At 54.8% G+C, this 21,504-nt stretch overlaps 1 protein-coding gene across 1 annotated transcript in view; it reads right to left on the minus strand.

Annotated features, from left to right (window-relative positions):
* ACBD6 (acyl-CoA binding domain containing 6) overlaps nucleotides 1-7,969 on the minus strand; it is a 71,454-nt gene extending 63,485 nt beyond the window's left edge. The window contains exons 1-3 of the mRNA XM_004613802.2: nucleotides 7,572-7,969; nucleotides 3,735-3,799; nucleotides 2,515-2,611 (exon numbers count right to left, since the gene is read on the minus strand). Of these exons, the coding sequence (XP_004613859.1) occupies nucleotides 2,515-2,611; nucleotides 3,735-3,799; nucleotides 7,572-7,775 (366 nt within the window). The 5' untranslated portion in view covers nucleotides 7,776-7,969. The remainder of the gene's footprint in view (nucleotides 1-2,514; nucleotides 2,612-3,734; nucleotides 3,800-7,571) is intronic.
* Between the last annotated feature and the right edge of the window lie 13,535 nt (nucleotides 7,970-21,504).

Genomic DNA, 21,504 nt, shown 5'->3' on the forward strand with positions numbered 1-21,504 from the left:
CCCTACGGGACGCTGGGGATCGAACCCGGGTCGGCCGCGTCAGGCCAACGCCCTCCCCGCTGTGCTATGGCTCCAGCCCCTGGGGATGCATTTTCTGCTCCTTCCTTTTGTCCTGAGAGGGGCTGGCTAGGCCCAAGGAGTCTGGGGACCTCCAGGGACACCCACCGGGACACAGGTAGGTGCCAGGACGGGGGATGCCGCCGGGCCCTGAGCAACCTCTTCGGGCCGCCTCTGGGTCCAGGGCACAGACACTGCATTGTGGGTGAGACAACGAGAGCTTCCGCCTGCAACAAGGCCCGCGTGCCCCCCCCCACACATACACACCTGCTCCCCCCCTCCACGCCTCTCCCACTCCTCGGCATACGGAGGAATCTGGAGAAGCCACCTGTACCGTCCTGTGGGATCTGGGGGGACACAGGCAGCCGATGCAAATCCAATCAGGCTCCTGCGTTGGCTGCTCCATGAATAACAAAGGCCCCTGGCAGGCGCCCAGGATCTGAGACCAGTAACCACCCACTTATTAGCTTGCAAGGAGAGTACAGCCCCCCACCCCCCAGATCCTTAGGGGCTCCTGACAATGAAGGAAAGAAGAAGGGGGAAGGGGAGAGAGCCCAGCCATCTCCCACACACACCACACACACACACACACACACACACACACACACACACACACACACGCCGGTGAAATGCCAAAGAACGGCCCCAGAAAGTCATTAATGGGCATTATATGAGGGAGCAAGATTTGATGAGGAAAAGGCCATTTTCACAGGCTCAAAATACCTCCCCACGAACGAACGAATGGCTGGGTACAAAAGGGGAAGCAGGAACTTGGCCGCAGGGGAGGCTGCCCACTGGCACCGCAATCAAGAGATCGAAACGAAGCAAAGTGACAGAGAGAAGAGGCAGCAAGTAATCTCCTGGCGTAACTCGACCGGGAAACACGGAATTTGAGGTCTGGGACACGCGCGGCTCTGAAACGGGCGAACAGGAGCCGTGAGGCAAAACCCCGATCAGAAGGGCAGGTGACAGAGTAACCAGCTTCCGTTCTTCAAAGACATCCCGAGGAGGGACTGGAGCGATGGCATAGCGGGGAGGGCGTTGGCCTGGCACGCGGCCCACCCGGGTTCGATCCCCGGCATCCCATAGTGTCTCCTGAGCACCGCCAGGAGTGATTCCTGAGTGCAGAGCCAGGAGTCAGCCCTGAGCATCATTGGGTGGGACCCAAAGAGAAAAACAACAACAACAACAACAACAACAACAACAAAAACCGGGGCTGGAGTGATAGCACAGCGGGGAGGGCGTTTGCCTTGTACGTGGCCAACCCGGGTTCAAATCCCAGCATCTCATATGGTCCCCTGAGCACCACCAGGGGTGATTCCTGAGTGCATGAGCCAGGAGTGACCCCTGTGCATTGCTGGGTGGGACCCAAAAAGAAAAAAAAAAAACAAAAACACCCTGCCCCGAGAGCTGAGCTCGGGTGAAGGGAACGGAACCAACACAGAACCCTAGTACCCAGGGTCAGAACCTTCAACAGCAACGAAGAAGGGACATGGCGGGGGGGGGGGGGTGGGGGGCAAACGATCCCTCAGAGAGAGAACGGGATCACGTGCGCTCTGGGTGAGGGGTCTCGGCACAGACCCACGCAAAATCACTTAAAAGCGGAGCACTGTCCCAGGTCGAGAGGAGCCCCTGAAAAACCAGTGACGGCATCTGAGGGACCCCCATGTCCTGGGCCCCGTGACAACCGCCAAGCCGGCGCAGGGGCCTGAGTGCCCACCTGGTGGGGGGCGGGAAACGGCAGGAGACGCCTGCCCGGCGGGACGGGAGGGGGTGATGCCAACACGCCCTCTGGCCTCCTGGAGACGCTTTCCCGGAGGCGCGGGCGCGGGACAGCACCCGGACGGTGGGCCGCAGCCCTGGGGGCCGGGGAGGCCGGCTGCTGGCCCGGGGGCCAGGACAGCGACCGCGGCGATGGACCGGAAGACAAACATCCCCCCCGCCCAGCCACACACGGCATCCAAACGCCGACGTCACGTCCAAACGCCAACGTCAGGTCCAGATGCCAACGTCACGTCCAGACGCCGACGTCACGTCCAAACGCCAACGTCAGTCCAGATGCCAACGTCAGTCCAGATGCCAACGTCAGTCCAGATGCCAACGTCACGTCCAAACGCCAACGTCACACGTGTGGAAGCACCGCGGGGAGGCGGCTCAACCTGGGCGCGGAGGGGGCCTGGGGGAGGCTGACGGAGGGGGTGGCCAGCAGCGGTCACCTGGGACGACCAAGGCCCGAGGCGGCTCCCGCTAGCCTTTAACCCCATCACACCCGGGACCCGAGACTCTCGCGCGGGGTGTGAAAACGGTTCTGGGCACCAGCCCCGGGCCTCGCCCGAGCACCATCCTGGGCTCCGAGGGCCAGCGTGACCTCGTCGAGGCTGGACCGTGAACGTGCGGGGTCGAGGGGGGCGCAGGGGGGGTGCGTGACCCCTTCCACGGTCCCCACCCGGGTCTCACCTGCGGGTCCCAGGCCGGGTCGAGCTTCCTCACGACGGCGATGTACTCCCGCATGGCCTGGTCGGGACACGCGTCGCCCAGGGCCTTCCAGGCTTCCCTGTGACACAGGACACGCCGGGTGGGCACGGAACGCCCGCGCGCACCCACCACCCTCCACCCAGCCCGCCGGTGCCCGAGCACCTGGTTCAGAGTTTCTTTCCCGAGGGGCCGGAGCGGAGGGCGTTTGCCTTGTATGCGACCGACCTGGGTTCGATCCCCAGCATCCCCTAGGGTCCCCCGAGCACCGCCAGGAGTGATTCCTGAGTGCAGAGCCAGGAGTCAGCCCTGAGCGTCGCCGGGTGGGACCCAAAAAGCAAAAAAACCAAACCCCAAAACAAAGTTTCTTTCCCAATGCCCCTCCCCCCTCAACCACCACCACCACTGGTGGGTCCTGGCACAGCTCGGGCACTACCGTGGAGAGTGTGAGCCCCACGGGGCAGAGAAGCCGGACCCCCAGGCCACCAGTGGCCCCCCAGGCCAGTCCACCAGGAACTGTCCCCCCAACCCCGACAATGTGCCCCATGGGACATAAATCACCTGTGTGTGTGTGTGTGTGTGTGTGTGTGTGTGTGTAAGGCACAGCCCCACCTCCCGGCTCCGGCCAGCCCTGGGCCCTTGGGTGGGGACCCAGAAAGGGAGGGGTGAGGCCGGAGGAGGGACCAGCAGGTGGCAGCATCAGCTCAGCCCTGCAGCCCTGGGGGGTTGCCCCATCCCTCCCGCCAGAAAGCAAAGGGCGGCCCCCTGGCTCAGGGTAACCTCTGGGTGGGTCCCCGAGCAAGGAGACGGCAGAGTCCCGGGGGCCCGCTCGGAGCCACCCTGCTCTGGAAGTTTCCAGAAAGCCCGTCTCTCCACATCTCTGTTGATGGCGTCTTCTTTTTTTTTTTTGGCGGAGCTCAGGGCTGACTCCTGGCTCTGCACTCAGGGATCACTCCAGGTGGTGCTCGGGGGACCCTAGGGGATGCCAGGGATCGAACCCGGGTGGGCCGCGTGCAAGGCCAACGCCCTCCCCGCTGTGCTACCGATCTCTGGCCCCAACAAGATTCCTGGTGCCCGTAATCAGGGCGGAGGTTAAGGGACGGAGAGAGATTGACAGAAAAATCATCCTACAATCTGCTCACGGCCGATTCCTTCACACCCAAAGCACCTCCCCAGCCCACATCCAGGGTCCCGGATTTTCTTACCATTTTTGCTTGCCTTCAAAATCAAAGAAGCCTGGCTTAGGAGTATTACAATTTCCAACTTTGACCTAGACGGAGGAGGAGAAAAATCGATAGTTCATTTTTCAAAGACACGTCAGCGGAAGTCTGTTTTCTAATCGGTCATTTTCACTCTGCAAGCTTTCGGGGAGACGTGATGTGCACCCCTGCGGAGTAGCGAGATTGAACAATTATTGCAAGAGCGGATAAAAATCAACTCCGGTCAAGCCACACTGTTTTAGGTAACTGCGTAACAGGGTAACACCACCACATATTAAAAATTGGGCTGAAAACCATTCATTCTTAATTTAGCGGATACTACAGGCAAATTACACAACCCTGATCACCTTTGATCACGATCACGAAATCCCATTAATCGTTGATTTCTCGGGCGGGTTCAGTAACCTCTCCATTCATCCTTTCCCTGAGATTCTAGAAGTCTCTCTCGACTTGGCCCTCCCAAGGATGTCACACTGGAGGCTCTTTCAGGGTCAGGGGAATGAGATCCAGTTCGTGACTGGATTTGGCATATGAATACACCATGGGAAGCTTGCAAGGCTGTCCCATGTGGGCAGGAAACTCTCAGAAGCTTGCCAGTTTCTCCCGGGTTCGATCCCCGGCATTCAAGGAACTGAATGCCAACCTCGCCCCTCCGAACAGGCCGTCCACCCTCAGAACAGCAACGACTCACCCGGCAACACAGGGGAGCCCCAACGGGGGCCAGAGAGAGCTCAGTGGTCAGGGTGCTTGCCTTGTAAGGATGCAGCCAGCTTGGGTTGAATCCCTGGCACCCCAAATGGACCCCTGAGCCCGCCAGGAGTGAATCCTGAGTGCAGAGTCAGGAGTCAGCATGGGCACTGCCAGGCGTGGACCCCAAAACAACCCCTGAAGAGTTTAACACAAACACTTCTCCTTGAAACCACCAATGAAATGGTGAATTTGAACCATTTTTTGTTTTTTCGACTGTTTTGTTTTGTTTGATTGTTTCCCTAACCGAAAATGTCCTCTCTTCTCTCCGTGACTGTCCAAAGGGTCTCCTGCTGTCACCAAGGTTCCAGCACTAAGACCCTTTCCGGGGGCGCAGGGTCCTACGCTTCACAGAGGTGGGACCCCAATTCCATTCTGGGCACAACACAGCCTCCTGAACACCGCCAACATGTCCTCTTGGGGCCTGAGCACGGAATGGTCTGGCCTCTAGACCCCCCTCGCCCCCAAGGAACCCTCAGAGCCCCCAAGCACAACATCTATTTAAAAAAAAAAAAAACACTCCTCAGGAATTCTCACAGAGGCGCTAGAGCGATAGCACAGCGGGGAGGGTGCTGGCCTGGCACACGGCCGATCCGGGTTCAATTCCCAGCATCCCATAGGGTCCCCTGAGCACCACCAGGAGTGATTCCTGAGTGCAGAGCTGGGAGTCAGCCCTGAGCATCACCCCAAAACAAAACAAACAAACAAAAAAATGAATTGTCGTTGGCAGGGCCTTTGGAGGGACCGGGGAGGGCGTTTGCCTTGCACCAGTAGATCCAGGTTTGATCCCGGCATCCCCTAGGGTCCCCCTGAGCACGGCCAGCGGTGATTCCTGAGCACAGAGCCAGGAGGAAGTCCCCAAGCAAAATAAAACAAAAAGGATGTCACTCAGAGAGCTTCAGTTATACAGCCCATTAGGGCCGGGCTGCACTGGACTCAGTGAATGCTGCCTAAATAATTCGGCCTTGTCTGAAAGCCTTGGGATGGTAAGTAACAGAACAAACAAAAGGACCCCCAGAACCCTCACAAGATAACAACCCCCAGGAGCTGGAGCGACAGCACAGCGGGGAGGGCTTGCATGCAGCCAACCCGGGTTCGATCTCCAGCATCCCATAGGGTCCCCCGAGCACCGCCAGGAGTGATTCCTGAGTGCAGAGCCAGGAGTCAGCCCTGAGCATTGCTGGGAGTGACCCAAAAAGAAAAAAAAAAAGATAACAACCCCCAAAGCTAATCTAGGGAGCAATGTGCATGGAGAACCATGATCTACCCTCAGGCCTCTGTGTGTAGGCTAAGGGGGTCCACAGGTGAAAATCACCAGCACGGTGCGGGAGAGGGGTCCACAGCTCAAGTGTCGGGGGCCAACCAGGAGGATAAGGGGGCCACAAAAGGGGCCTCACACGACACATTCCACAGCTTCTTGCTCAGACCCCGCGACCCCAGACTCATCCAGCTCCAAAGATGGAACATGTGGTTTAAGAACACAGAGCTGGGCTGAGTGACGGCACAGCGGGGAGGGCGCTGGCCTGGCACGCGGCCGACCCGGGTTCGATCCCCGGCATCCCCTAGGGTCCCCCGAGCACCGCCAGGAGTGATTCCTGAGTGCAGAGCCGGGAGTCAGCCCCGGGCATCGCCGGGTGGGACCCGAAAAAACAAAAAGAAAAAAAAAAAAAAAACATGAGTCAGGGGCTGGAGCGATAGCACAGCAGGGAGGGCGTTTGCCTTGCACACAGCGACCCGGGTTCAATTCCCAGCATCCCATAGGGTCCCCTGAGCACTGCCAGGGGTAATTCCTGAGTCCATGAGCCAGGAGTAACTCCTGAGCATCGCCGGGTGTGGGCCAAAAAAGCAAACAAAACAAAACAAAAACAAAACATGTCAGTCTGAGAGGTTTAGGGGTAAAACAAAACCATCACGACCAAATATGGTAATCAAGTAATGAAGGAAATAAGCTGGAGCACCAGGGAGCACCAAGCACCTGCACCCCCCCCCCAAAAAAAATAATGCAAGTGGCCTAATGCATGGACAAATGGACAAGTAAGCGACCTGGGGCCATGGCAAGTGGAGCTAACATCCCCGCTTGCGGGTGGCCCTTTCAAAAGCAAGGCAGCTCATTCAGAATCCACAGGGGCGTGACTGGGGCGCCCCGAGTTTGAGAAGACACAGGAAGTGACAAAAGACACTGTCACCGAACGTCACCGAGCCCCCAAAGCAGCCGGTCTGGCCCAGAGCAAACACGACCACCCCCCTCGCAGCCGCTGCACTGCACCCGCCCACGGAGTCCGCACCCCTGCAATTGAGTTTGGCGCGGGGGTAGGGGTGGGGGGATGCGACCACTCACCCCTGCAACTGGGTTCTGGAGCAACACAACTACCCACCTCTGCATCTGGGTTCTGGACCAAGCGACCACCCATCCCTGCATCTGGGTTCTGGAGCAAGTGACCACCCACCCCTGCAACTGGGTTCTGGAGCAACGCAACCACGCACCCCTGCAACTGGGTTCTGGAGCAATGCAACCACGCACCCCTGCAGCTGGATTCTGGATCAATGCAACCACGCACCCCTGCAACTGGGTTCTGGAGCAACGCAACCACGCACCCCTGCAGCTGGGTTCTGAAGCAACGCAACCACGCACCCCTGTAGCTGGGTTCTGGAGCAACTGTGACCAGCAGTCCTGCAACTTGTTTCTGGAGCAACGCGACCACGCACCCCTGCCACTGGGTTCCGGGGAAAACGCGATCACCCACCCCTGCAACTGGGTTCTGGAGCAATGCGACCACACAGTCCTGTAGCTTCTCTCCAAGGAACGGGACCATGCACCCCTGTAACTGGCGATCAAGCACCCCTGCATCTGGGTTCCGGGACAACGCAACCACGCACCCCTGCAACTTGTTCCCGGAGCAACGCGACCACGCACCCCTGCAACTGGGCTCTGAGGCAACGCGACCACCCACCCCTGCATCTTGGTTCCAGGGCAACGCGACCACGCACCCCTGCAACTTGTTCCCCGAGCAACGCGACCACGCACCCCTACACCTGGGTTCCGGGGCGACGCGAAGGCCGCCCCGGGGCGCTCACCTGCTTGTACCTGGCGTACAGGTACAGGAGCTGCTCCCGGCTCGCCACCTGCACCAGGCCCTGCAGGTGCGCCGCCGCCTTCTCGAACAGCTCGGCCAGGCCCCGGGACGCGCCGACCTCGGCGTCCCCCGACTCGTCCCCCGAGCTCAGCTCCCCGCCGCTGTCGCCCGGGCCGGCGCCGGCGGGCGGGAAGGGCGAGGCCATGGGCGCGCGGGGCCCGGCTCCGCGACCCTCCGAGGCAAGCTCCGGCCCACCCCGGCTCCCTGGCTGCCTCCGGCCTCCCGGAACCCGAACTCGCTCGCCCCGGGTCCCTGCGATCGCGCGGGAGTCCCGGATCAACGGATGCGGAGGGTGGCGTGCTCGGGGCCGGAGCGACAGCGGCAAGGGGCGTGGCTTCAAGGGGGCTTGCCTGGCGGGGGCGGTGCGCGCACGCTGATAGGGAGTCGAGGGCGTGAGGGCGGGGCGAGGCGCCACGCTGATTGGACGGCGAGGGTGCGGGGGCAGGGAGACTTGCGAGAGCAAGATGGGGGCGGCCTGAGCGCGGGGACGGAGAGTCAAGAGCGCATGCGCGAGAGGCGGGGCTTCGAGGACCGGAGCGCAATAGGGCGTCGAGGGCCTGAGGACGGGGCGGTGCGTGAACGCTGATAGGACAGCGAAGGCGTGAGGGCGGGACGACATGCGATAGGACAGCCGGGGTTGGAGGACGGGGCGGTGCGCAAACGCTGATAGGACAGCGAAGGCGTGAGGGCGGGACGGCATGCGAGAGGGCAGCGGGGGCGGGAGGGACGGGGCGGTGCGCGAACGCTGATAGGACAGCGAGGGCGTGATGGCGGGGAGACATGAGAGGGGCGTGAGGTCGGAGGGCGCGCGAACGCTGATAGGACAGCAAGGGCGTGAGGGCAGGGCGGCATGCGAGAGGGCAGAGGGGGCGGGAGGACAGGGCGGCGCGCAAACGTTGATAGGACAGCGAGGGCGTGAGGGCGGGGCGAGGTGTGAGAGGGGGCGGGGCGTGCGGGTGCAGGGCCCGGGCTCGGCCGAACGCGCCTTTAGTGCTCGTCCCGGACCTGGGGGCTTTGTGCACTGAGGACCCTGCGATCTGGGGCGACCCTGCGTGGAGAAACTTCCTTCTCCGGCCATCTGTGGTTGAAATGACCAGACCTGACCCCGGAACCTGTTCGCGGCTCGGGCCGTGGGGCCGCGGAGGGGGCGGGGTCGCGGGAAACACTGAGCGGAGGAACGAAGGTTCCGCCTGCGCGCGCCTCCCCGGGGGCACCCCCTGAACGGATGCTCCTGCAAGACCGTCGAGGTGCCCCGGCTTGGGTGTTTGGTTCGGAGGCCCTGCCTAGCTGGGCTCGGCACTTACTCCTGGCTCAGTGCTCGGGATCAGCCCCAGGTGGGCCCTGTGCAAGACAAGCATCTTTTTTCTATTTATTTACTTTTTTTTTTCTTTTTGGGTCCCACCCAGCGATGCTCAAGGCTGCTGACTCCTGGCTCTCTGCACTCAGGAATCACTCCTGGCGGTGCTCGGGGGACCCTAGGGGATGCCGGAGATCGAACCCGGGTCGGAGGCTTGCAAGACCTACGCCCTCCTCGCTGTGCACGGGTTTCAGCTCCAAGATAAGCATCTCACCCACAGTACTGTTTCTCCGGCTCCCTTAGATGTTTTTCTCTCTTTATGAACGGTAACCCCAAAATTGGAGCAGCCCTTGCCTTACTCCTGTCGGGGAGAAAGCACCTCTTTCAGCAAGGACCCCTTATTTGGCTGCTGTTGTAAGGAAGGGAGCTCGGGAGGTCATTTTTGCATCACTCATCGGGACCTAATCTTCTAGGTAATCCGTGCCCTGGCATCCCGTTCCCTAAACTCATTAGCGCGACTCCTGCCGCTCTTGGGGATAAGCAAGGAAAGCGCAGGGATTAGCCTGTCTTAGCTCGTGGACTTCACGTCAGCTGCGTGAATACCTTCGACTGTAACAGAATAGCTGAAGAACAACTTGGGTTCAAGCCCCAGCACCACCTATAGCCCCCCCAGGCGCGGTCAGGAATGGTCCCTGAGGACAGAGAACCAAGAGTATAAACCCTGAGCATCCCCGGGTGTAGTCCCCCCCCCAAAAAAAAAAAACAGTAAAAGACCGAAGAAAAAGAAAGACCAGGGGCCAGAGCAGTGGGGAGGGCATTTGCTTGGCACGTGGCCTATCTGGGTTCAATCCCTGATCCTCGGCATCCCTGAGCACTGCCAGGAGCGATTCCTGAATACAGAGCCAGGAGTAAGCCCTGAGCATCGCTGGGTGTGACCCAAAAAGCAAAAAAAAAAAAAAAAAAAAAAAAAGAAAGAAAGAAAGAAAGAAAGAAAGAGAGAAAGAGAAAGAGAGGAAGAAAAGAGGAAGAGAGAGAAAGAGAGAGAAAAGAATGAAAGAAAGAAAGAAATAAAGAAAGAAAGAAAGAAAGAAAGAAAGAAAGAAAGAAAGAAAGAAAGAAAGAAAGAAAGAAAGAAAGAGAAAGAAAGCTACCAAAACCAAACCAGTGCCCTAACAGTTTTTGTGAAATCTGTTGTTTAATGAATGATGAAAGAAAGAAATAAAACACCGTCAGATATATTTTTGTCTTTTTTGGGTCACATTCAGTGATGCTCAGTGGTTCCTCCTGGCTCTGTACTCAGGAATTACTCCTGGCGGTGCTTGGGGGACCCTAAGGGATGCCGGAGATTGAACCCGGGTTGGCCCCATGCAAGGCAGACACCCTCCCCGCTGTACTATCACTCAGGCCCCACCCTCACATTCTTAGGGATAGTTAGCAAACATTTTTGGAAAGTTAAGGAGTGAGATGTGCCTCAGACTATTTTCCAAAGAATCTGAGTTAGACAACACTCCCAGCAATGGTGAAATAAAGGGCCTGGGGTGATAGTATAGTGGGCTGGGCACTTGCCTTGCCTGCAGTTGACCCGGGTTCAATTCCTGGCACCCCCATGGGATCCCCTGAGCCCTCAGGAATGATGCTGAGTGCAGAGCCAGGAGCAAGCTCTGAGCAGAGCAAGAATAAAATCAATCAATCAAACAAACAAACAAAAAAACCCTTATTAACGACATCTCTAAAGACACTGGTTGAGAAACTAAAAAATTTTGGAGTTTGGGGACAGAGTGATAGCACAGCGGGGAGGGCATTTGCCTTGCATGCGGCCGACCCGGGTTCGATCCCCGGCATCCTACAGGATCCCTCGAGCACCGCCAGGAGTGATTCCTGAGTGCAGAGCCAGGAGGAACCCCTGAGCATCTCCAGGTGTGACCCCAAAAAGCCAAAGAAAAATTGGGGGGTTTTGTTCATGGCTGTGCTCAGGACTGACCCCTGGCAATGTTCGGGGTTCGGGGACCATATAGGGTTCCAGGGATTCCAACCCTAGTCACATGCAAGGCAAGTGCCTCCCCTCTTGTTTGTCTGGTCGAAGAAATTAAACGTTTTTCTAGCCCACCGGTGTATTTTTTTTTTTTTTGCAGGGGAAACCCAGACCTAGCGATGCTCAGAGGTTATTCCTGACTCTGTGCTCAGAAATTACTCCTGGATGGCTTGGGAGACCATATGGGATGCCATGGATCGAACCCAGGTCTGCTGCGTGCAAAGCAAGCACCCTCCCTACTGTATGATCTCTCCTGCCCCGTCGTAGTAATTTTTTTTACTGAGCACAGTGACTTTTGTTTGAAGGGGAAAGAGACAAGGAAATGCAGCATTTCTCTGTTAGAAAAACAAGTTTTGGCACGTCTGCTTCTTTAAGCGTTTTTTTTTGTTTTTTGTTTTTTTAGCTTTTTGGATCACACCCAGCGATGCTCAGGGGTGACTACTGGCTCTGCACTCAGGAATTACTCCAGGCGGTGCATGGGGGACCAATATGGGATGCCGGGGAATTGAACCCGGGTCGTCCACGTGCAAGGCAAACGCCCTAACCATTGAGGGGCTCTTGCTGGTCCAAAATTTTACCTGTCACCTTGACGGACTCAGGCCTGGCGGAGGTGCAATATAAACATTGACCACACGATGGCGACCTAGACCGAATTTGCTTCTGCTGGCGTGCGGGGCTTGTCGGATTCGCTTTGTCCTTGGGTTTTATGATTTAAGAAGGTTCCGAGTTCACGTGTCATATACCATAGGGATCGCAATCATCGCTTACGTAATTCTTTATTTATTTATTTATTTATTTATTTATTTGTTTGTTTGTTTGTTTTGTTTTGGTTTGGTTTTTGGGTCACACCCGGCGATGCACAGGGGTTACTCCTGGCTCATGCACTCAGGAATTACTCCTGGCGGTGCTTGGGGGACCATATGGGATGCTGGGATTCGAACCCGGGTCGGCCGCGTGCAAGGCAAACGCCCTACCCCTTGTGCTATTGCTCCAGCCCCGTAGCTTACGTAATTCTGTCTTTATTTATTTTGGTTTTGGGGGGTTCATACCTAGCAGTACTCAGAGCTTATTTCTGGCTCTGTGCCCAGGGTTAGGGATGTCGGGGTTCGAACCCGGGCCCACTGCATGCAAGACAAATGCCCTCCCTGCTGTACTATCAGTCCAGCCCTCTGTCTTTATTTAAACAGCGATCAAGCCTTTGCTGGCATGAATTCCAATAAAATGAGGTATCTCAGGGCTGGAGCGATAGCACAGTGGGGAGGGCGTTTGCCTTGCGCGCAGCTGACCCGGGTTCGATTCCCAGCATCCCATAGGGTCCCCCAGCACCGCCAGGAGTGATTCCTGAGCGCAGAGCCAGGAGTAACCCCTGTGCACTGCTGGGTGTGACCCAAAAAGCAAAAAGGAAAAAAAAGAAAGGAGGTGTCTCCTCTCTCTTTTCTTTCTCTTTTGTTCTACTGAACAGTGCTGAACGTGGCCTGGAATAAAATTGCATGATGCCTTCATTCCAGAAAAGCATTTTACTTACCCCCCCCCAAAAAAAAATCTACAACAATCGAGGAATATAAGTGAATGAATTCTCTCAGCAAACTTCATAATCTATTTGGAGAGGCTGGAACGACAACACAGCGGGGAGGGCTCTTACCTTGCACGCTGCTAGCCTGGGTTCGATTCCCGGCATCCCATAGGGTGCCCCGGGCACCACCAGGACTAATTCCTGAGTGCAGAGCCAGGAGGGACCCCTGAGCATAGCCGGGTTTGACAACCCCCTCCCCCAAAAGAGAAAGAAAGCTTACATGCTTAGCGTGGCAAGTTGCTCTGTGGAAAGGAAACTCTCCCAAATTATTTTGTTCCAGAACCAGCAGCCACCCTCTGCAAATTGTCACCTTCTCTGGGGACCCTCTGGGAAATGAGAACTGGAGGGAACTCAAGCGTCACGCGCCCCCCCACAACACCTTCCTCTTCTGCATGAGATCCAGATCTATATTGCAGCTCTTCAACAAGTGCTCAGCCCGGTGAGGGAAGCGGGCTGACTTCTGGGCCTTGCCGGTCTGGGCTTAGATGGTCCAATTCTCCGCAGCACTAGTGGAGATTTAAAAAAAGAAAGGAAGAAAGAAATAGGGGCTTGAGCGATAGCACAGCGGGGAGGGCGTTTGCCTTGCAAGCGCCTGACCCGGGTTCGATTCCCAGCATCCCATAGGGTCCCCTGAGCACCGCCAGGAGTGATTCCCGAGTGCAGAACCAGGAGTAACCCCAGTGCACTGCTGGGAGAAACACCTGTGCATTGCCGGGTGTGACCCAAAAAAGCAGAAAACAAAACAAAACACACACACACACACACACGCACGCACGCGCGCGCGCACACACACACACACACACACACACACACACACACACAAACCCAAAACACCTGGTGAAGGAAATTGGACGGCGGGGCAGAACCGTTATCCCGCCCCTGACCTGCATGGGGCGCCCACGAGCCGGTGGGTTTCTGAGCTGTTGCTAACTGGCATAGCTGCTCAGCGCGCTTGGGGGGCGCTGGGAAGTTTAGTGGGTGCTGGCCTGCTAGAACACGCTAAAGCATCTCCAGGCGAGGTGGCCTGACCTGGCTTCCGCCGTGATGAGGTTTGAGTTCAGGGGTGCTTTGCCTCCAGCCCTTGGGTCGCTCCTGCCCCTCCCTGCAGAACTGCCTTTGATAACCACCTGGAAACGTCTTTGCCAGGGGCTGGAGCGAGAGCACAGCGGGGAGGGCGTTTGCCTTGCACGCGGCCGACCTTGGTTCGATTCCCGGCATCCCAGAGGGTCCCCCGAGCACCGCCAGGAGTGATTCCTGAGTGCAGAGCCAGGAGTCTGCCCTGAGCATCACCGGGTGTGGCCCAAAAAAGCAAAATCTAAAGAAAAAGGAAACCTTTTGCCAGCCTCCCCTCTCCTGCCAGCTGTCTGCTGCCCCCCTTAGCCCCCGCCCAGACGGGGCTGTCTCCCGCCTTTTGTCAGAACGAGCTTTTCAAAGGCAATCTCTGGGGCCAGAGTTTAGGGGAGAGGCCTGGCTGTTTAGTGGGTGAGAAACTCTCCAGCTGTGTCTCTTTAGGGAAGGAGATAAAGACATATTCCGGGGTGCCGGGGGACAAGGGGACAGTGGGGAGGGGGGTTTGCCTCGCACGTGGCCGACCTGGGTCCCATCCCTAGAACCAGAGCTAGGGTTCTGGCCCCCAAACAGAGAACAAGCAAACACGAAATAAAACAAAACAAAACTCCAAGACATAGCCCTGTGTAGGATAACATTGGCCGCGGGGAGCTTAGGTTTATGGGGTTACTCCCATCACAGTGCTCCCATTCCTCTGTTTATTTATAGCCTCTTTCTTTGTGCTCTGTTGACTTGTAAATATTGTTTTTTCCCTTCTCCTTAAGTCCTCCGCATAGTTAATTCAGAGCCATGTACTTGCTGTATAGACACAGGAAGACAGTTCATGCTATGCTGTTGTAACTTGGGAGTTAATCGACTCCGATGTTCACTCCTGGGCGTCTGCTCTCTTGACCTAAGCCTCAGTTTCTCTTAGTTTCTAGCACCCCCAAATCAGGGTCCCGACGAGGGTCTGGAGGGACCCAGGGTAAGTAGTGAGCTACCCTGGCATCGAAATGGTCCTGGCCAAAGCGCCATCATACTTAACTATAAGTTAAGAGCAGGGTCATGGACAAATGCTGTCATGATCCAAAAAGTAACAACTGGATTTGGACCCTGCTAGGGTTGGGAAAGATTCATCCGGCCTGAGCACTGTAGTCTGAGTCTGTAGCAAGATGTCCCCAGATAGAGCCACCCGACAAGCTCAATGTATCTCTTACTACTGTGTCCATACAAAATAACTCTTATTTAGAAGTAGAATTAAGGTGTTAATTAAGATTTTAATTAAGTTATTGGACTAAGGAGAGGAGAAAAACAATATTTACAAGTCAAAAGAGCCCAAAGAAAGAAGTTACAAGTAAACGCAGAGTAATGGGAGCACTGTGATGGGAGTAACCCAATAAACCTAAGCTCCCCGTGGCAAGGCAGAAAGGACAAACCATTGTTACCCTACAGCCCTGGACTCACGGGAGTTTGGTGCTTGCTTGCACCAAAGTTTGATTCCCAGTTGCATGTGGTCCCCTGGGCATTGCTGGGAGCAGCCCCGGAGGGCCACAAGCCTTGGAGGATATTCTTGGACCCCAGAGCAGCTTACCAAGGGCTGGTTAGCCAAAAGTACCGGACTGGCTCAAGGAGGAAATTCACGGTCCCTTTGTAGAGGTGCCAGGGAGAGGCTGGGGACATGAGGTACCTTCCGGGGGTCGCCTCACTGGCTCATCTGATGAGACAACGCCAGTTTCTGGATTTCAGTGGAAGCATCCGCGTTTGGGGGTTGTGACCCCCACCTCCAAACCAGGAAGCACCTTTGTTTTTCTGGTATTTTTTACCCAAGATGTTTTTTTTTATTTGCCAAGTTTTTTTTTTTTTTTGGTTTTTGGGTCACACCCGGCGATGCACAGGGGTCACTCCTGGCTCATGCACTTAGGAATCACCCCTGGCGGTGCTCAGGGGTCTATATGGGATGCTGGGATTCGAACCCGGGTCGGCCGCGTGCAAGGCAAACGCCCTACCCGCTGTGCTATCACTCCAGCCCCATTGCCAAGTATTTTCTGCAGACAAGTACCTTTAATTCACAATTCATGGGGAGTTCTTTGTCATTGCTTATAAAATATTTATTTTTATTTATTTATATATTTTTTTGTGGGGAGAACACCCAGAGATGCTCAGGGTTTGCTCCTGACTCTAAACTTAGGAATCATTGAGTGCTTCTTGCAGGGAACAATATGGGATGCTGAAGATCAACCCCGGGTCGGCTGTGTGCAAGGCAAGTGTCCTAACCTGCTGTACTATCACTCTGGTTACATCTTTATTTTTTATTTTTATTATTTTGCTTTTTTTTGGGAGGGTCACACACTGCGATGCTCAGGGGTTACTCCTGGCACTGCACTCAGGAATCACTCCTGGCGGTGCTTGGGGGACCCTATGGGATGCCGGGGATCGAACCCGGGTTGGCCGCATGCAAGGCAAAAGCCCTACCCGCTGTGCTATTGCTCCAGCCCAAATCTTTATTTTTAAGAGTTTATGTATTATATATTTTATAATATATAATATATATGTAATACGTGGCGTATTAGATATGCCAAGCACAGTCACAACAAGTCTCACAATGGAGATGTTACTGGTGCCCGCCCGCTCAAGCAAATCGATGAACAATGGGATGACAGTGACAGTGACAGTGGCATGTAACATATAATGTATATGTAATGTATATGATATAGGAAGTATTGTATTTTTATATTATATATTGCCAACATATTATATTTCATATAATATAACTAATTGTGGTTCTGTGTTTACAATTATGTTCACGATTGTTCCTCAGGCACTTCATTCCAACACTGCACCCATTACTCTGTTGTTCATAGTCGCTAACCAGCTGCCTTCCCTCGTGGTTACTGGACATCACCAGTGCCTTGGGAGAAAGGACATTCATGCCTGAGTTTTGCTCTGAGTGGAACAAACAGGTCCCTCCCTGAGTTCCGGAACCTTCGCTATGTGAGACACTATGTTCTCAGCCACAGACGGGCGCTGGGAAAATTCCCGGGAAGCCAACACTCGTGGGTATTAAAATAGCCCCTTCCCTGGGCTGACTCACATTTCAAAGGGTGCTTCGGTGCAAAGCTAAGCCGAGTATTACCAAGACACAGACAGCACCCAGGAGAAAGGGCTGTGTCTTGGTAATGTTGTTTTAAATGACAGGAGGTGGTCAGCATGCAGAAGACCCCAGAAAGCAGAGCAGAGAGCTGGGGGGTTCCCTGCTTTTTGGCGGGGGGGGGGGTCACACCTGGCAATGAACAGGGGTTACTCCTGGCTCATGCACTCAGGAATTACTCCTGGCAGTGCTCAGGGGACCCTATGGGATGCTGGGAATCGAACCTGGGTTGGCCGAGTGCAAGGCAAATGCCCTACCCGCTGTGCTATCACTCTAGCCCCAAGCTTGGGTTCCCTGCCCTTGACTGACAGGCTCGCCTGTCTGTTGTGTGTCACATCCAAGCCGAAAGGAGGTGCCAGTGCCAACCCCGTGATCAGACCAGAAAACTCTCGTTAAAGAGATTTCCCCCCCCCCAAATTCTGGCTATTGTGAATAGCCTTGCAATGAACAAAGACTTTTTTGTTCATTGAAGATGGCTATTTTTTTTCAGTGTTTTTGTGCCCCTTAGGGAATATTACCAGAAGTGATATTGCTGGGATGTGGGGATAAAGAAGCTATGGTATATCTACACAGTGGAATACTATGCAGCCAGCAAGAAAAATAAAGTCATGAAATTTGCTAAGTGGATGGACATGGAGAGTATCATGAGTCAGAAGGGGAGGGACAAACATAGAATAATTGGACTCATTTGTGGGATCTAAAAACATCCATAGTATGAGGCTAATACCCCAGGACAGTAGAAACAAGGGCCAAGAAGTCCATGGTTGGATGCCTGCCAGAAAGGGTGCGAGGAGGGCAGCTAGGATTGAGAAGGGACTACTATGACAATGACAGTTGGAAATGGTCACTCTGGACAAGAACTGAGTGCTGAAAGATGAAGGAGTATGAGGACAACATTTCAGTAGTTGTATTGTAAATTAATGCCCAAAAGGAGAGAGAGGAGGAGGAGGAGGAAGAGAAGGAGGAGGAGGAGGAAAAGGAGAGAAGAAAAAGGAGGATAAGGAGAAGAGAAAGAAAGATAAAAGAAGAAGAAGAGGAATAATAATAATAAGATGAAGATGATTATGAAGAAGAAGACAATGAAGTGATAAACGATGATGAAAAAGAAGATTTAGAAGAAGAGATAGAAGAAGAGGAAAGAGGAAGAGGAAGAAGAAGAAGAGGAAGAAGATGAAGAGATAGAGAAAGAGGAAGAAGAGGAGGAATAAGAAGAAGAAGAGGAGGAGGAAGAAGAGGAGGAGGAGGAGGAGGAGACTCAGGTTCAATCCCTGACATCCCAGAAAGTTCTAGAGCACCACCAGGAGTAATTTCTAGGTGCAGAGCCAGGAATTACCCCTGAGCATAGCTGGGTGCGCTCCCCCACCAAATTAATATGTGCATTGCGGAACAATTGGGAACACTTAAAAAAAAATTGGGAAATGTTCCTGTTTTTCCCCCATAGGATTCCTTAGAGCTTTTTCCTCATTTTTGAGGTGCTCTTGAAAGTAACACCGCTCCCACAAGGACGATTATTTTGCATTCTGCTTCTTCCACTTAATTTCACTTCTGAGAAATGAGAGAGGAAGATTCCCGCCCCCTTCCAGGTTTATAACGGAGATGATCGAGGGGGAGTTACTCTCAGACAGATGGACGCCCTGACGAGTGAACAAAAACTATCACACACCTTCGTTTACATGCGCAGAATATGCATGAGTAGAGAAAGAAACGAATAAGGAACAAAATACAATCGACCAACAAACACGTTAAAAAATACTCCAGGTGAGGGGCTGGAGAGATAGCACAGCGGGGAGGGCGTTTGCCTTGCACGCGGCCGACCCGGGTTCAAATCCCAGCATCCCATATGGTCCCCTGAGCACCGCCAGGGGTAATTCCTGAGTGCAGAGCCAGGAGTAACCCCTGTGCATCGCGAGGTGTGACCCATAAAGCAAAAAAAAAAAAAAAAAAATACTCCAGGTGAGAGAGAGAGAGTAAGAGGGAAGGTGCCTGCCAAAGATGGGGGGGGATGGAGTGGGGGTGTCGGGAGGGATACTGGGGACATTGGTGGTGGAGAATGGGCACTGGTGGAGGGATGGGTGCTCGATCATTGTATGACTGAAATGCAATCACGAAACTCTGTAAGTCTGTAACTGTATCTCACAGTGATTCATTAAAAATAAATAAATAAATAAATAAATAATGGGGCTGGAGCAATAGCACAGCAGGTAGGGCGTTTGCCTTGCACGTGGTCGACCCGGGTTCGATTCCCAACATCCCATAGGGTCCCCTGAGCACCGCCAGGAGTAATTCTTGAGTGCATGAGCCAGGAGGAACCCCTGAGCATCGCCGGGTGTGACCCAAAAAGCAAGATAATAATAATAATAATAAAGTTTCACTCCCCCTCCTAAAAAATAAATAAGTAATAAAAATGAAAATATTCTGGGGACCAGAGAGATAGTACCAGGGTTAAGGGACTTGTCTTGCTTGTACCGAACATGACCCCCTGAGCACAGCCAGGGGTCAGTTCTGAGAAAACCCCAATATAACCCCCCTCATCCACCTCCCCTGGACACCTCTAATTCACCAGAAACCAAGGAATGCAAAATAACAAATGAGATCTCACTTTCACCTGTCAAACTGGAGATGTGATTTTTGTGATTGTGTGTGTGTTTGTGTGTGATTTTCGGTGAGGATGAGTGCTATTTTATTTTTATTTATTTATTTATTTCCTTTTTGGGTCCCACCCTGCGATGCTCAGGGCTGACTCCTGGCTCTGCACTCAGGAATCACTCCTGGCGGTGCTCGGGGGACCCAAGGGATGCCGGGGATCGAACCCTGGACTGGCCGCGTGCCAGGCCAACGCCCTCCCCGCTGTGCTGTCACTCCAATCCCCATGTGCTATTTTAAACTACTAGACTCTCATGGGACATCAGATGTGGTGGTGGGAATAAAAGTCCTTAAAATATTTGTGTCTGGGGGCCAGAGCGATCATACAGTGGGGTGGGCACTTGCCTGGCTTGAGACCAACCCAGGTTCCATCCCCGGCATCCCATAGGGTCCCCCGAGCACCGCCAGGAGTGATTCCTGAGTGCAGAGCCGGGAGTCAGCCCTGAGCATCGCCAGGTGGGACCCAAAAAGAAAAAAAAAAAAAAACCCAACAACAAAACAAAACAAAAACTAACAAAAGTGAAAAGGGCCTTTAAAGTTCATCAGTGGGAGAAGCAGCCCCAGTGGGGGAAGGGGCCGTAATAAAGGGGCGGGGGCTGTTTCTCAGACCTAGCCCCAGCCTGCCCCTTTCCAAGGCCACATCACTTCTAACGTCCCCTTAAGCAAAGGCAGCGGGAAGCCTCTCTCATTCATAAAGGCAGTAAAATCAGGCTCACGGGTCCAGAAGTGGGAGTTTATCTTAACTGGTGTGTGTGTGTGTGTGTGTGTGTGTGTGTGTGTGTGTTTTCTTATGGATTGCCTGGAATTATGCTTTTTGTTTTGTTTTGTTTTAGAAGTTACACCTAGCCGTGCTCAGGGCTGACTCCCGGCTCTGTGCTCAGGGCTCACTCCCAGCTCTGTGCTCAAACTCATTCCCGGCTCTGTTCTCAGGACTGACTCCCAGCTCTGTGCTCAGGGATGACTCCTGGCCCTGTGCTCAGGGCTGACTCCTGGCTCTGTGCTCAGGGCTGAATCTGGGTTCTATGCTCAGGGCTGACTCCTGGCTCTGTGCTCAGGGCTGACTCCCGGCTCTGTATTCAGGGCTGAATCTGGACTCTATGCTCAGGGCTGACTCCTGGCTCTGTGCTCAGGGCTGACTCCTGGTTCTGTGCTCAGGACTGAGTCTGGGCTCTGTGCTCAGGGACCAATCCTTTCATGGTTCCAGGAACCATATGCATTCTAGGAAACAAATGCAAGACCTATGCCTCCACCCTTGTATCATCTCTTTGGTCCCACCCGGCGATTGTCAGGGCTGACTCCCGGCTCTGCACTCAGGAATCACTCCTGGCGGTGCTCGGGGGACCCTAGGGGATGCCGGGGATTGAACCCGGGGTCGGCCGCGTGCCAGGCCAACGCCCCCCCGCTGTGCTATCTCCGGGGTCCTGACCACATTTCTGAGCTTTGAGGGACAAACCCTCCTTTCCCCAGACCCTCACCCCCTGCCAACCCAGTCATCTCCCCTCAGACAAGTCCCTTGTTGCTTCCCAGCCTGCTGCACCCCAGAATCTGAGACACTGACCGCCTTGCGTGGCGTGACAAATGCACTCTCAGAATCTAGGAGATGCGCTTGTGTCGCGCCCTGCCCTGCTAATGGCTCCGCTGAATGCCCGGCTGACAGCCTTGGGCAGCCCTTCACGCCCCTGCTCTGCCTGGCCAGGTGCACCCAAGTCTGCTAATGCTCTCTCCACGCTTCACCGGCCTGGCCAGAAGAGCAAACTGGAATATCAAGGGGTAGGGGGGGGCTCTGGTAGAGAGAAATCTGGAGAGCAGGAGCGCAGACCACAGCGCGAAGCCCAGGGGGGGCGTTTATTATATTTTCCTCTGCAAGCATTGCTGAGCTCCTGGACGCGAGGAATTAGTTGTACCTGCAAGACCCCGGGGTTTCCAGGCGGTGTCCCCGGGATGCCACCAGGGGGCAGTGTTGCACCTCCTGCCCGCGCCCTGGTCCGTCCCTGGGATTAGGATGGTCCCCGGTCACCTCAGGGCCTCCTGCTGAGAAACGAAGGGCCACGGTCCCTACACGCTGGACATGGGTGCTCCCGGGGCCTGGGGGGACTCAGGAAGGACTTGTCTAAGAATAGCCGGGAAGGATCGC

This window comes from Sorex araneus, chromosome X (assembly GCF_027595985.1).
Source record: "Sorex araneus isolate mSorAra2 chromosome X, mSorAra2.pri, whole genome shotgun sequence".
NCBI classification, from domain to species: domain Eukaryota; kingdom Metazoa; phylum Chordata; class Mammalia; order Eulipotyphla; family Soricidae; genus Sorex; species Sorex araneus.